This window comes from Molossus molossus, unplaced genomic scaffold, assembly GCF_014108415.1.
Source record: "Molossus molossus isolate mMolMol1 unplaced genomic scaffold, mMolMol1.p scaffold_m16_p_18, whole genome shotgun sequence".
Classification (NCBI taxonomy): domain Eukaryota; kingdom Metazoa; phylum Chordata; class Mammalia; order Chiroptera; family Molossidae; genus Molossus; species Molossus molossus.
The window spans coordinates 25,432,976-25,448,269 of record NW_023425353.1 but is presented as its reverse complement, the minus strand read 5'-3'; the positions used below and the strand labels follow the sequence as shown (position 1 = coordinate 25,448,269).

The 15,294-nt window shown below is 45.5% G+C and overlaps 1 protein-coding gene across 1 annotated transcript in view; it reads right to left on the bottom strand.

Moving 5' to 3' along the window:
* The window catches only part of IRAK2 (interleukin 1 receptor associated kinase 2), a 71,284-nt gene that overhangs the window by 20,122 nt on the left and 35,868 nt on the right, over window positions 1-15,294 (bottom strand). Inside the window, exons 4-8 of the mRNA XM_036267227.1 lie at window positions 7,681-7,772; window positions 5,442-5,636; window positions 5,244-5,308; window positions 2,985-3,099; window positions 1,068-1,177 (exon numbers count right to left, since the gene is read on the bottom strand). Of these exons, the coding sequence (XP_036123120.1) occupies window positions 1,068-1,177; window positions 2,985-3,099; window positions 5,244-5,308; window positions 5,442-5,636; window positions 7,681-7,772 (577 nt within the window). The remainder of the gene's footprint in view (window positions 1-1,067; window positions 1,178-2,984; window positions 3,100-5,243; window positions 5,309-5,441; window positions 5,637-7,680; window positions 7,773-15,294) is intronic.

The following is a 15,294-nucleotide window of genomic DNA, read 5'->3' as shown; positions in this document are numbered from 1 at the left end:
CATGCCCAAGTTGTGGGCCCGATACCCAGCGGGGAGCATGCAGGAGGCAGCCAGTTGATGTTCTCTCTCATCGATATTTCTATGTCTCTCTCCCTTTCCCTTCCTCCCATTCTAAAATCAATAAAGAAAAAATTTTTTAAGTAGACACCAATTCTAATGTCCACTATTAGGAGTGGGTAAGTAAATTATGGGCAATTCCTGCAATGAAAGACTAAGAAGTCACTGAAAATGATGACATGCGATTTGGGAAAATGTTTACCATGTTTAAATGAAGTGGGGGAAAGAGAATAAGAATTAGCAACCAGGTAACTGTGCCTCAGGGCTAAGACTTCTGTGTGGGCAGAAGCTGAGAAAAGAAATAGAAAAATGGAGGCCAGCTGATGAGTCAGGGCAGTGAGCCAGGACAACCTAGAGGCCTTTCATTTCCTTTCTTGCTAATTACTATTGTTCGTGCAATCAAATAAGAATCAGTGAGGAGAGAATAGGACAGGCTTCCCCTTGCCAAATGGACAGAGGACTTTGGAGAAGTGTGAGTTCTATGGTTTCGAGTTCAGTGTTGCCAAATTCTCTGGTATCTTCTGGAACCTCTCCCTATGCTGCCAGTCCCCAGACGGAGAACTCTGGTTCTTGGGTGCATGCTTACCTGAGGAAAAAGCCTCCCTAACTCCAGTTGCTTTCACCAACAGGTACACAAGTGGGGGGCAGGTCTCCAAAAAGACCCTGAGCACAAAGCCCCAAATCCCAGAGGGCTTGGCAGGTATGGCCCAAACTTCAAGGACCAGGTGCAGACCAGCTGGGTGGAAAGTAAAATACATCAGGGGTGTGGGGGACTTGTAGGAAAAACACAAGCTCAGAAAGATGAATGTGGTGACAGGTAGGCAGTTCATGCTGACAGCAACCAGAAACACTGAGTTTTGAGGATGTAACAGAAAGACCCAGGGGAAGTGAGGTGCGGAGAGAAAGGTAAAGAGAAGAGAGACAGAGGGAGAGGATGGGAACCCTGGAATGTGGGTCTGTCTCATCCCTGCAGCCTGAGCCCTTGGCGGGGTCCAGCCCACCTCTCTCACCTCTTGATGTTGCCGTGGATGATCTCCAGGCTGTGCAGGTGCTCCACAGCACGAAGTAGCCCTGAGATGATGCTGATGCGCTGGGGCCAGGGGAGGGCGTCTGAGCCACCCTGAGAGAAAGAAAAGGAAGAGAAACAATAACACCTGTGCCTTTTAAAGTCCCAATGGCAGAATCCTGGGTTCCTGTCTCTCCTCCAGCCCTTCCTGTCTTCTGCAACAGGGCCTGACCAGCATGGTTTACTGGCAGGGCACCAGTTTTGACATCAGACACTTCTAGGTGTAAATCCCAGCTCAGACATGCACTAGCTGTATGACTTTGAAAAAGACACACATTTCTGAGCCTCACTTCTTCAGATTAAAATGGAAATGTTAATCCCTATGCTTTAGGGTTGTTGTAAGGATACAAAGAAATATATGGTATGTCCCTAGCATAGTGCCTGCCACACAGTAGGTGCTCAACAAACGGAAGCTATTTTTATCATGACTACTACAATGGCAGCTCCAGAATTTCTCTCTAGGAGGGGCTGGTTGGGAGAGGACCTAGGGAGCTTGTGTTGGCACACCAGGCGCATGGGCCTCACGCCCATTTTATGTATATTTGAGGAGACTTCACAAGGGATGATGAAAATTGTGGGGTGGGCTACAGTCTGCTATCTTTTCCCAGGTACTACCAACTGTTGTTCTAAGACTCCATCTCCAAGCTAAATCAACACTTATTTTTCAAGTCCTGTCTTGGGTCCCACATCCGCTAAGAACTGGCCTTGCTAAATGATTCAGAAACTCTGAAATCTGGAGCCCCATGAAGCCAGTTCAAAGCCTAGCCCTGACACTTGTCAGTTGTGTTCCTTTGCACACGTCACTTTGTCTCTCTGTGCCAGACACTCCTTTTTTGGAAAATGGAAAAAAAACTGTTGTATATAAAGGCCTTGTTACAGTGTCTTGCACACAGGAAGAGCTCAGCAAAGCTAATGATCATTATCATACCACGAATAACTACCTTATCTGGTCTCTGTCAAAGGAAGTAATAATTCCGTGTGCAGTAAATTTTTTCACTCTGTTAAAGGATTTTGTGGGAAGGATGTTTGTTTTTAAAATTGTAATTTTAGCCCGGCTGGTGTGGTTCAGTGGTTAAGCATCACCCCATGCACCAAGAGGTCACTGGTTCAATTCCCAGTCAGGGCACATGCTCAGTTTGTGAGCCAGATCCCCAGTGGGGGGCATGCAGGAGGCGGCCAATTGATGTTCTCTCTCATCAAAGTTTCTATCTCTCTCTCCCTCTCCCTTCATCTCTCTCTAAAAATCAATAAAGAAATAAAATTTTTTTAATTGTAATTTTATTGCTTCTCAGCCTTGTGGCTAAGAACAAGTGTAAAAATTGTAATTTTAGTAAGTATTACACTCTCATGGCATAATATGCAAAAGGTTCAAAAGGATATGCAATAAAAGTTTCCCTCCTGTCCTGTGCCACAGCTACCTGGTTCCCCTCCCCAGAGGTAGTCAAGGCATCATTTTCTTGTATCTCTCCAGAGATATATTCCAAAAATACACAAGTAAATAGAAATATACTAGAATAGCATTTTTAAGTAAAATTTTGCCTCCACTTTTCCATACTCTGTATCTCTTAATAATTTTTCTTGTTCTATTGCATTGGCTCTCACCTCCAGAACAATGTTGAATAAAATTAGTGCAATAGGATACCTTTGTCTTGCTCTTGACTTAAATGAAATGCCTCTTATCAAATAAAATTTTTATAGGGTTTTACCTAAAGATGTTTGGCCAGATCTTATGTATCCTGGACCAAGTTCTCTTGAAGGGCCTCTCTGGATGGCCCCTCCCTCTCTGGACTCCTATATGTCCTTAACCCTTGATTCTCTAACTGGGTGCTACCCATTCTCTGACTGTGATCCAGCCTCTTACCTGGCACCGGAGTCTGTCCTGTAAAGAACCATTTGCCATGTAGGGGTAGATCATGCTGTAAAACTGTTTTCCAGTGCAGAAGCCCAGCAGAGGTAAGACATTGGGGTGGCAGCATCTGAAATCAGGCATTAGTGCAGAGGTGAGGAGTCAGACAAAAAGTAATCAAAGACTGCTCCAATTCCTCACCTCCCACACCTCTTCTGCCCTCTCCACTTCCCTGAGGGCCCAGCACCAAGACAGAAAGATGAAACTTGTGCCTTTAAAGAGCTGAAAGTCAAATTGCTTGAATTTATCCTGCCTCCCTGCTCTGCAGCATATGACACCTTAACCACCCCTTCTTCCAGAAGCAGAGGTTTCGAAATTAAGGAACTTTCCCAAGGTTACAACTAGAAAGCAGTGAGACCAGGATAGACTGCAGGTTTGTTTGACTGCCAGGACTGGAATTCTTCCCCCAAATCCTCTTCTGCTTGGTTGTAAGTCACCAGTTCCTCCTGATTCTCCTCCTACCTCTCTGACCACTCTTTCTTAAGCTTTTTCACTAAAACCCTCCTCCTTCGCCTCCCTCTGAAACCTGAGTCTCCCAGGCAGGGCTCATCATCTTGTGTTATAAACTGCTCCTCTAGGAATCTTCCACCTCTATGAGGAAGGCTCCCAAATCTTTCATCTCCATAGGTGAACAGTCTAGACGCCACAAGTCCCAAACCTGCTTCTCTACCCATAGCTATTATCTCAGCGAAGGGCACTACCACCCATCCAGTTTCCTAGAAACCTCCTTACCCCCATCTAATTAGTCACCGCTCACTACCATAAATAGTTTCATAACATCCCTTTCATTCCCCATTCTTCTGCCTTGGGTCAGATCCTGATGGTCTCTCCCCAGAACTATTTTAATGGCCTCCTGTGTGACCCCTCTGCCCTCTTCCACTCCCCCAGGCCATCCTACTTCACACTTTCACACTCATTTGTTATTTACACGCTACTCTCCTCACTGAACCACAAGCTTCCCCAAGGCTGGGGCTGTGTATTCTTTATGGCCTGCACTCCCTAAAGCCAAATAAGGCCTTAACAACTCACATTCGCCGTATCAATGAATGAAGGAATGACTGTCAACTCCAGGAGGGCACAATACCAAGGTGGAAGGGATATTAGACTTACAGTTTCCATAAATGTGTGTGTTATATAAGTATGTGTGTACCTGTGTACACATGTATGAATAAAGAAAGAATTAAAATATATCAAAATATTGATACAGTAGTGGTTATTTGTAGGTGCTACAGAAAATAGGTGATTTGTATTTTATTTATAATTTTCTTTATTTCTTTTTTTAAATATATTTTTATTGATTTTTTTAGAGAGAGAGATAGAAACATCGATGTGAAAGAGAAATATCGATTGGCTGCCTTCTGAATACCCACTACTGGGGATCAAGCCTTGACTGGGAATCGAACCAGGACCTCTCAGTCCATGGGATGACGCTCAATCCACTGAGCCACACCATCTGGGATATTCCTTAAAATACTCTGCAATTACCAGGCATTACTTGCCCACAGCTGACATTGGCAGTAGAAACTCAATAGTGACTGCCAGGACTGAATGACAGCTGGTGTACAGCACATACATGACAGGTGCCATAGTAAAATAATGTGCTAATAGGAACTACATTATAGGGTCCTTGTGAGAATAAAATGGGTTTACACACACAGAGTGCTTAAAACATGCCTGCCACATAGGAAGCACTATATCAGGATTAGCTGTCATCATTTTTGTTTTAATATATTTTTATTGATTTTTTTTTTTTTAGAGAGAAGGGAGAGGGAGAGAGATAGAAACATGGATTTGGCTGCCTCCTGCATGCCCCTCACTGGGGATCGAGCCCACAACCAAGGCATGTGCCCTGACTAGGATTCAAACCAGGACCTCTCAGTCCATGGCACTATGCTCAATCCACCAAGCCACACCAGCCCGGGCAGCTGTCATCATTATTAAACAAAGTTTAATAATTTTCCATAGCCTGGCCAGTTTGGCTTAGCAGTTAGAGCATCAGCCTGCAGACCAAAGGGTTGCAGGTTCAATCCCCGGCCCTAGTCAGGGTCACGCGGGAGGCAAACAATCGATGTGTCTCTCTTACATCGATGTCTCTCTCTCTCTCCCCCTCTCCCTCCCTTCCACTGTATCTAAAAATAAATCAAGGGAAAAATATCCTCAGTTGAGGATTAACCAAAATAATGATAACAATAATTTTCCACAGGAGAGGCTTACCTATGACAAATTTGTATCTCTGCTTGGAAGAATTTTTCAATTGATCCTGAACCTGAGCAGGCTATCTGTGGGAAAAGACACTGAAACATTAAAATCCAGCCTCACCCATGCAGGCTCCCCTGCCACCCCCCACCCCACCCCCACCCCCGCCACACGCACGCGCATGCACACACACTAGAAACCAAAAAAAGTGCTCGCCTCTCTGAGTTTCTTGAAGACAAATGGCGTGCCCTGCCTTTGTCCTCTGTAGATGTCAGCAAAGGTCCCCTCACTGATTTTGTGGGTTTGATTGAAGTTATCGGTTGCCTGAACCACGTCCGCCTCGCTCCAGAAAAGGCTGTCTCCAGACAGACCCAGAAGTGTTTCTTGCTTAGGAACAGAGGTGCTGACATCCTGGAGGTTCAGAGAAGAGACAAAGATTAATATGGAATTAAAATAGAAAATATTATTTTCCCTACTACCTTAGGGATCTTAGAACACCAGAGCTGAAGGGGTGGAGGGGATCATCTTATCCACAAGGAGGAGTGATGAAAAAGACATGAACAGGGCCAGCTCAAATCCCAGCTCTGCCCCTAACTTGCTCTGTGTCCCTGAACAAGTTATTTCACCTCTCTGAACTTTAACTGCATCCATGAAAGTAAACATAACAATTGTACCCTGGAGGGAAATTTCGAAGATTAACTAAAATGTGAGTATTCTTGGCAAATAGTTGATTTTTTTTCCTGTTTTTTTGTTTTCAGTTTACGAAGGTGAGCACTAAGGGGGCCAAAGAGCTGAGGTGAGATTACACAGCTGGTCAATGGCCAAACTGGTGCCCCTGGTCCTATTCATGATACACATGCTGGGGAGCAGGACATAGGTTCAACTAAACACGATTCTGTACTCAGAGCTCCGGAGACTGCTTGTGGTGCAAGTGTACAAAAAGCAGCTCTGCTTCAATCACTTCCCTTCTTAAACATAGGTATACATAAACTTATATTTTAAAAACTTGTAAAAACATTTTTTTCTTTATTTATTATTAGAGAGAGAGGAAGGGAAAGGGAGAGAGAGAAACATCGATGAGCGAGAACATCGATTGGCCGTCTCCTGCAGGCCCCCCACTGGGGATGTGGCCCACAGCCTGGGCATGTGCCCTGACCAGGAATCAAACCAGCGACCTCTTGGTGCCTGGGTTGATGCTCAACCACTGAGCCACACCAGCCAGACACATTTTTAAAACTTTTTATGTTTATAAACAATTTTAGAAAATTAGGATGGAAACATCCCATTAATCCCATTATCTACTTAACTGCTATTCAGGTTTAGATTGTTTCTTGCAAACTAGATATATAAGGCTTTATTTTACCAACTGGAATCATGATGCACACATAGTTTTGGTATCTGATGTTTTCACTTAACATTATACTATGACCATTCTTCCACGTTACCATCTTTGAGCAGGATTAATCTCAGAGGAAGTGAGTCTCCTTTATGGCACAGCTTCATTACCCAGAGCCCCGCGGTGCTGCTTCCTCACTAGGCACCTGCCCACACACTTTTAGCAGCCAACGAATATGTTTTAATTTCTTATAAAATCAGAAGAACAAAAACAGACTTTTAAAGTAAAAGACAATGGTTTGATTTTTTTATTATTATTATTTTTGGTTGATCTTCACCAGAGGATATTTTTTTTCCATTGATTTTTAGAGAGAATGGAAATGAGGGGGAGAGAGTGAGAGAGAGAGTTAGAGTTAGAGAGAGAGAGAGACATTGATGTGAGAGATACACATCGACTGGTTGCCTCCTGAACTTGCCCTGACCAGGGCCAGGGATCAAGCCTGCAAGCCAGGTAGGTGCCTTCGACCAGGAATCAAATCTGAAACCCTTTGGTGAGCGGGCCAACATTCCAACCACTGAGCCAAACCGGCCAGGGCAATGTTTTAATTTTTTTAACCTAGCTTAAATTATATTCATCTTCATGTCAATGTAATTGGGAAATATAATTTTTTAAATGAAATTAAGAGCTCTTGAAGGCGTAAGTGCCTAAGACCCACAAAAGTCATATGTGGCCCTGGACCCAAGTCATTGAAAATTCAGGATAACGAACATATTTTGGGTTGAGAAACAATTGAAGGGGAGGTAGTTTGTAAGCAAATACTACTACAATCAATATATTTGGGGGGAGGAAGATGCCAATTATCAGCTCTCATTTAAACACAAATAATGGAAAAGCTCAATAAAAATGCATATTCACTAGTGCAACAACTCCCTACCCCCAGCCCTGTCCCAGCTTTATTGGCCTCCAGTACTTCCTGTCTTAGCTCAGATTAATTCAACGGGTCTCCTTTCTCCCCTTCACCCCATCCCTAACCCCCACACTGGTCTCAGAGAATAAATGTATTGCAGTTTTGAGAAAGTACCACAAACTATGGATATGACTTTCAGATCAGGGATTTACCTTTGAATCAGACGAAGCAGGAAGGTCAGTTTTTAAGGAAGGAGGGGCATCTTCAGGAGGAGGCAGGAGGTTGGCTCTGGCTGGAGCAGGTCCTGGAAAGAAGGGATGGGACTGTGGGTCAGAAAGTGGCCCACTTGAAGAAAAAAGGAGGGTGTCCCTGTAAGTCCCTACACCAAGCCAGTCTCTGATGATTGTCAATAATGACAGCTGCTATTTTCTGACACCCCCAGGCACCTGCCTACACAATCCTCATGCGTTACCTAAATGAATCCTTATGACAGCTCTATGGATTAGTCCTATAAATGATCCCCATTTGGCAGGTGGACAGAGGCACTGGAGGCGTCCACTTGCCCAGGGCCACACAGTAAGTGGCAGAGCCAGCCTTCAAATGGAATGTCATCTGTGTGACATCTAACCCCTCACTGTCACACCTCTCTCACGAGGATCAGAGAACAGGAAAATTAGGTACAAAGCCTGCCTTCCAGAAACCTCTACCATGGCAGGCAATAACCAGCCTCTGAGGTCAGGGGTAGGAGAGGCTGGCCATAACAGGTTGGGAGATCAAGGAGAGTTTCAAAAAGGAGCATCTGGCCTGGGCTTGAACAATGAATGGGGAATAGTTTCTGACAAGGGGCTATGATGCAGGAGGTGGGGAGGCAGCGGCACTGGCCCTTGTGGAGGAAAAGCCCAGGAGTGCGGTAAATATTCCAGGCACACTTAATTAGCAAACACTGACATTGTGCCAGGGACTGTTCTGAATGCCTCACTGTTTTAACTCAGCAAATCCTCACAACAATCCTAGGAGATAGGTAGCATTATCACCTTTTCTTTACAGATGCTGAAAATGAGGCTCTGAGTAACTGGGGGCCGGCCCTTCCAAGAAAACCTTGACCCCGGGGTTGCTGTTCACCTGCTTCCCGTATTTCTGGTATATGACATCAGGAAAGGAGTGGTTAATCTGGAACTTTTAGAAATAATTCAGATGACTGGAAATGGGGTAAAACTACAATCAGCCTTGTTAAACTATTAACCCAGGCAGCTGATAAACAAAACTTATCTGATACAAAGCCTACTGGCTCTTTATCTCCACAGAGCCCGGCCGAGGGCCACCCTTAGCCTCACTCCTGGGTGGTCTGCTGCTGCTTCTAGAGTCCTGAGGGCTTTTTTTGTTTTTACTTTTGTTTCATGTTTCCCACATTTCTCAGCATTGGCTATATTTGAAAAACTACACTTGGGAAGGTGCCATGTTTGCACACCCACACAGCATCAGAGAAGCCTAGAATAGGGCACTAAACACACACACACACCCCCTTCAGTCCATCAGTGCGCTATAACTAAACTGAGCTTCGAGGTAAGAGCTATAGCTCAGACACTGGGATTAAACTTTTGGCAAACACAAATTAATTAATCCAGATTGAAAAAATAAACAAATAAAACCAGCAATGTGCTGCAGACCAGCTGCTGGCAACACAACCAACCAGAGGGCTTGTGCTACTGCTCTCTGCTCTCAAATCCATCCCCCTCTGCACCCAGGCCAAGCTTCCTGCGGAGTGCAGAAAGGAGACTAAGGGGAGACCCAAGACGCTGATGGTGACTCTGGTCTCCCCAAGGACACCCCTGAGCCTGCCTTAGACTGCAAGCAGGGCACTTCCACCCAACCTTCCCCAAAATGTCCAGTTCCTTCCACATGTTTTTGTTGTTAATTCTCACCTGAGGATATTTTTCCAATGGTTTTTAGTGGGAGAGAGGAAGGGAGAGAAAGAGAGAAAGGGGGGGGGGGAGAGAGAGACAGAGACAGAGACAGAGACAGAGACAGAGACATCAATTGGTTGCTTCCCGCACAACCCCAGCTCGGGCCAGGGATAAACCTGCAATCCAGGTACGTGCCCTTGACTGGGAATCGAACCCATGACCCTTCAGTGCACAGGCCAATGCTCTAACCATTGAACAAAACCAGCTAGGGCCCTTCCACATTTTCTCCCAGGCATCTGTCCTATGAAAATCCTTGTGTGTTCATCTTGGCTTCTGCTCCTCATGTGACCTGGAATATGGGCACCCACTAGCTAGCAGTGCAGAGGACCTGCCTTGCAGAAAGGCTCCCTGCCACTGCTGCTCCTGTGATGAAGTCTCTGCCCCTGCCCTGCCTCCTCTTGGCATCTGCCCAGTACCCTTGGTCTGTCAAGTTCATCCACCTTCTAGACGGTGGCCATGCCTCTGTGCTCCCTCACTGAATTACTTGATGTTTTTCTTTCAATCCACTTTAATTCACATACTTAACTATAATACGTATTTAGCTTTGAGATCTCTAGTTTTTTGTGCATGTGACATATTTTTTCCAACAATCATGTTCTCATGTACCGCTGCGGGTATAGGTTCTACATTCAGAGAACCGCTGCTCGGCCAACTCCATCTCCCTCCTGCTTCTTTCCTCAAGTGCTGCCCCGCCCACTCCCTAACCCAGTGCTGGCCTCCGGGCAGAGCTGCGCACATGCTCCCTCATCCTCTTCCTTTGCCCTGTGACTCCAAGGTCAGCACTGGCCTCACACAGCCAAGATTTTCTGGTCTGACTTGATGCCTGTGGTTCACTCTTGGGGCTTTGCCAGGTCTCTTGCCTTGGGGGGAATCACTGAGGTCTGCTCTAGTGGAATATTAGTTGGAGGAGTGGCTGAGTCTATTTATTCCTCTGGTTTTGTAAAAATTAAAAAGGAATGGGATTTGGGCCACTACCGCAAAGCTGACACATCAGATAAGAACTAGCCCTTGCTTTGTTAATGCTCAAGGAAGGACTGGGCCGGAAGACACTGGGCTACATAAATGCCATTTCCAAAACACTAAGAGTTAACCCTCTATGTGCCAAAACTTTTACCCCCAAAAATGAAAATTTCCTATGAAAATCTTTCTATGGCATCTGTTTTCCCAAGCCGCATGCAACAAAGCCTGCCCTACTGCACTGCACCCTTGAGGGCCTGGGTACAGAACACACAGCGGTGCTGCATCTCATTGGGAGTTTTCTGTACCCTGCCTCATGGCTGCCAGTGGGTCAGCCTCCACAGCCTCCTCCGTCTCCTTTCTGTTTATCAGACAGAACTGGGCTCAAGTCCTGGCTCTGACATTACTAAAGAGTTGATGCCCAGCAGAGTGTGGCTCAGTGGTTGAGCGCTGACCCAAGTACCGAGAGGTGCCTGGTTCGATTCCCGGTCAGGGCACATACCTGGGTTGTGGGCTCGATGCCTGGTGGGGAGTGTGCAGAGGCAATCAATCAATGGTTCTCCCTCACATCGATGTTTCTTTCTCTCTCTCTCTCTCCCCCTTCAACCCCTCCCTCCCTCTCTCCCTTCCACCCTATTTGAACAAAAATAGAAAAATATCCTCAGGTGAGAATTAAAAAAAAAAAAAAAAAGAGTTGACCTTGGATGACTTGTGCTTCAATTTCTTAGCTTTCTCAAATGTAAAAAGAGCAATAATAGTCCATTCCTTGTAGAATTCTTGTCCAGATTAAAAGAGATCACAGTTGTAAAGCACAGAGATGGGTCTTTGTCTGATATGTATGTATGGAGTACCAAGGCTGCTAAAACTCTGTGTAGATTAAGAGTAAATAGATTCTTACTGACAACCAATGGCCTCTCCTATTACTATGGCCTCATGAGTTACTACAGCTATGCAGAAGTCTTTTATCTGAATTCTGGCTTTGAGAATTTGTTTATTGATTTTTTTTTTTTTTAAGAGAGAGAGAGAGGAGCCCTGGCCAGTTTGGCTCAGCGGTTGGAGCGTCGGCCTGCGGTCCAGAGAGATCCAGGTTCGGTTCCCGCTAAGGGCATGTACCTCAGTTGCAGTTTGTCCCCGACCCTGGTTGGGTTGTGCAGGTGGCAACCACTCAATGTGTCCCTTTCATGTCGATGTTTCTCTCTCTCTGTCCTCCTCCCACTCTATCTGAACAAAAAATGGAAAAATGTCCTTGGGTGAGGATTAAAAAAATAAAATAAAATAAGAGAGAAAAGGAGAAAGAGATAGAAACATTGATGTGAGAGAGATACATCAATCAGCTGTCTCCTACACCGGCTCCCTCCCTGCCACTGGGGATCGAGCCTACAATCCAGGCATGTGCCCTGACCAGGAATTAAACTGTGACCTCTCAGTCCACAAGCTACACTGGCCCAGCGAGAATTTGTTTAATGAGGTACTCAGAACCAGTCCTCAAGTATTTTCTTCTTCTATGTCTCTCCCCCACTTCCTCCCCACCACAGGGGTTAAGATGTGGGCTCTGGCCCCAGCCAATGTGGTTCAGTTGGTTGGATTGTTTTCCTGTACACCAAAAGGTGGTGGGTTTGATCCCCTAGTTGGGGCATCTGTGGGAGACAACCAATCAATAGTTCTATCTCACATCCATGTTTTTATTTCTCTTTCTCTTTCTCTCTCTCTCTGTCTCTCTCTCTCTCTTACTCTAAAAATCAATTTAAAAAAAATTTTAGTCCGGCTGGTGTGGCTCAGTGGTTGAGCATCGACCCATGAACCAAGAGGTCACCGGTTCAATTATCGGTCAGGGCATGCCCAAGTTGTGAGCCCAATTCCCAGCATGGGGCATGCTGGAGCGGCCAACTAATGTTCTCTCTCATCAATGTTTCTATTTCTCTCCCTCTCCCTTCCTCTCTCTCTAAAATCAATAAAGAAAAAAAATTTTTTTTTTAATTTAAAAAGTCCTGGTCGGTGTGGCTCAATTGGTTGAGTGTCATCCCATGTTCCAAAGGGTCACCAGTTCGATTCCTGGTCAGAGTACATACCCAGGTTTTGGGTTCAATCCCTGGTCAGGGTGCATTCAGGAGGCAACTGATTGATATCTCTCTCTCACATCAATGTCTCTCTCTCTCTCTCCCCCCTCCCCCCTTCTTGTCTCTCTAAAACAAATAAAAACATTGGGGGGGAAAAAAAAAAAAAGCCCTGGCCGGTTTGGCTCAGCGGTTAGAGCGTCGGCCTGCGGTCCTGAGAGACCCGGGTTCGGTTCCCGCTAAGGGCATGTACCTCGGTTGCAGTTTGTCCCTGGCCCTGGTCGGTTGTGTGGGTGGCAGCCACTCGATGTGTTCCTTTCACATCGATGTTTCTCTCTCTCTCTCTGTTCCTCTCTCTCCCTCCCACTCTACCTGAACAAAAAAATGGAAAAATGTCCTCGGGTGAGGATAAAAAAAAAAAAAAAAAAAAAAAGATGTGGGCTCTGTGCAACCCACCTGAGCTGAATCCTAACCCCACTACTCCTTCAGCCAGGAAGCTCTGGCAGGTTAAGTATCCTTCCCCTGGTATCAAGGTGGAGGTGAGGGGAGGGCAACAGGGCCCCCCACCTCCCTGATTGTCAGCGTGATTCACGAGGCTCTAGCTAGAAGCTCCTGGCCCAGTATCTCCTGCACACCGGCAGTCATTGTTCCCACCTATTCCCAGCCACTGCTGCCTCGGCATTCTCCACTCCTACAAGACAATCAATCAGCTTGAACTTAGGGGCCCAAAATAAACTTGGGGCTTTCCCAAGAGAGGACAACTGTGGGTTATTTGATGAAATGAATGATTACTCTCCTATTTTCAGTTTGGGCAAAAATAAATTCGGCTTCCTGTCTCTGTCTATAGACTGTACATATCATCTTGACCTGCCAGGGCACATGTGCTTCTGAGGGCCATTCAAGAAAGTGAATGGGCCCTGGCCGGTTTGGCTCAGCTGTTAGAGCGTTGGCCCGTGGTCCAGAGAGACCCGGGTTCGGTTCCCGCTAAAGGCATGTACCTCGTTTGCAGTTTGTCCCCAGCCCTGGTTGGGTCGTGCGGGAGGCAGCCACTCGATGTGTCCCTTTCACGTCAATGTTTCTCTCTCTCTCTCCTGTTTTATTACTATGTTTCCCATTAGCCATCAACCAGTATCACATTTGCTTCATGACTATTTCCCCTTATCTTTAATTGCTGATCAAAGTTCTGCACTTTTTTTTTCCCTTTAGCTACAGGAAATAACTTAGACTCGTTGGCCTAGAATTTTTCAGACTTGATCTATCTGGGGTATCTAGAATGTTCCTAACATCAGCTAACATTTTTTTTCTTTATTGATTTTAGAGAGAGAGGAAAGGAGAGAGAAAAAGATAGAAACACTGATGACAGAGATCATTGACTGGCCGCCTCCTGTATGCCTCCCACTGGGGATTTGGCTCACAACCTGGGCATGTGCCCTGATCGGGAATCAAACTGGCGACCTCTTGGTGCATGGGTCAACGCTCAACCACTAAGCCACACAGGTCAGGCCAGCTAACATTTTTTAAAAGTTTTTTTTTTTAATTGATTTTTAGAGAGGAAGGGAGAGGGAGAGGGAAAGACATCGATGTGAAAGCAAAACGTCGATTAGCTAACTCCTACACCCACCCTGCTAGGGATTGAGCCTGCATTCTGGGTATGTGCCCTGACCGGGAATTGAATAGGCAGCCATTTGGTACACAGGACGATGCCCAACCAACTGAACAACACCAGCCAGGGTGACATCAGCTAACATTTAATGACCACTTATATGAGGCAACCCTGTGGTATATGATTCCTTAGCACAATATGATGACGTGAGTTCTGTTATTATGCCCATTTTATAGATGACAGAAAGGTTAAGTACTTCTGCTAGAACGTGGTAAAGTTGAAATTCAAATATGGGTCTGTCTAATGCAAAAGCCTATGCTCCTCTCAGCCCATACTGATCTGGGCCTCAGGATCCACATTAATGAACTGGGGTTTCATGGATTTGGGATCTTTGGCTCAACACTCAGGAGGCTGCAGGAAGGCAGAAGGGAGGCTGGGCTCCAGGGGAGAGGTGGTGAAAATGGAGATGTGGGCGTGAGTAGCAATTCCCCTTGGGGAAGTTATCACTGGCTAAGTCCTTCCATCAACTGGCAAACTGTCCCTGGGCCCTTTCCTGGGCACAAGGGAATGGAGACAAATCTGAAGTGGTCTGAAAAGCTTTGGAGTAGGAGTGTGTGCAGTGGTTAGGGACATAAGAGTTTAAAGGACACTGCTCAGAAGCTACTTCCTGTTCATATGACCTTGAACAAATCACTTTCCCTCTTGGTGTTTTAAGAGCCATAGAACAAAGTACAAAGATCTATGACTGGCAAAGAGGAAGAAGGGGGCATGGCTGTGAGGGCAGGCCCTGGACAGGCTACACGCCTGTGGAGAACAGACAGAGAGGTCATTAGGATCCTAGCCTGGAGCCAGCATGAAGGTCCAGCCCGCAATGGAAGTCCGAGAAACTACAGGTAAAATACCTGGGTCCCATGTATATGACCCTGAGAGGCTGTTTAACTCTCTATGCTTCAGTTTTCTCATCTGTGAAATGGAGATAATCATAATACCTAACTCACAGTAAAGGAGAATTAAATAAGTTAACATCTTGGAGGTACTTACAACAGTGTCTGGCACACAGAAAGCCCTCTTTACTGAGTTCTTTCTTTCTATAAAAAATGTAAGAAATGATATATTTTTTTATTATCTGACTTTTTCTCTTAATATATTGTAAGCATGTTTCCATGTATGTATACCTATCCAAATAATTGTCAACAGTATTGTTATGTTAACAATGGTAACAGTACTATGTTGTGCTAATAGTATTAT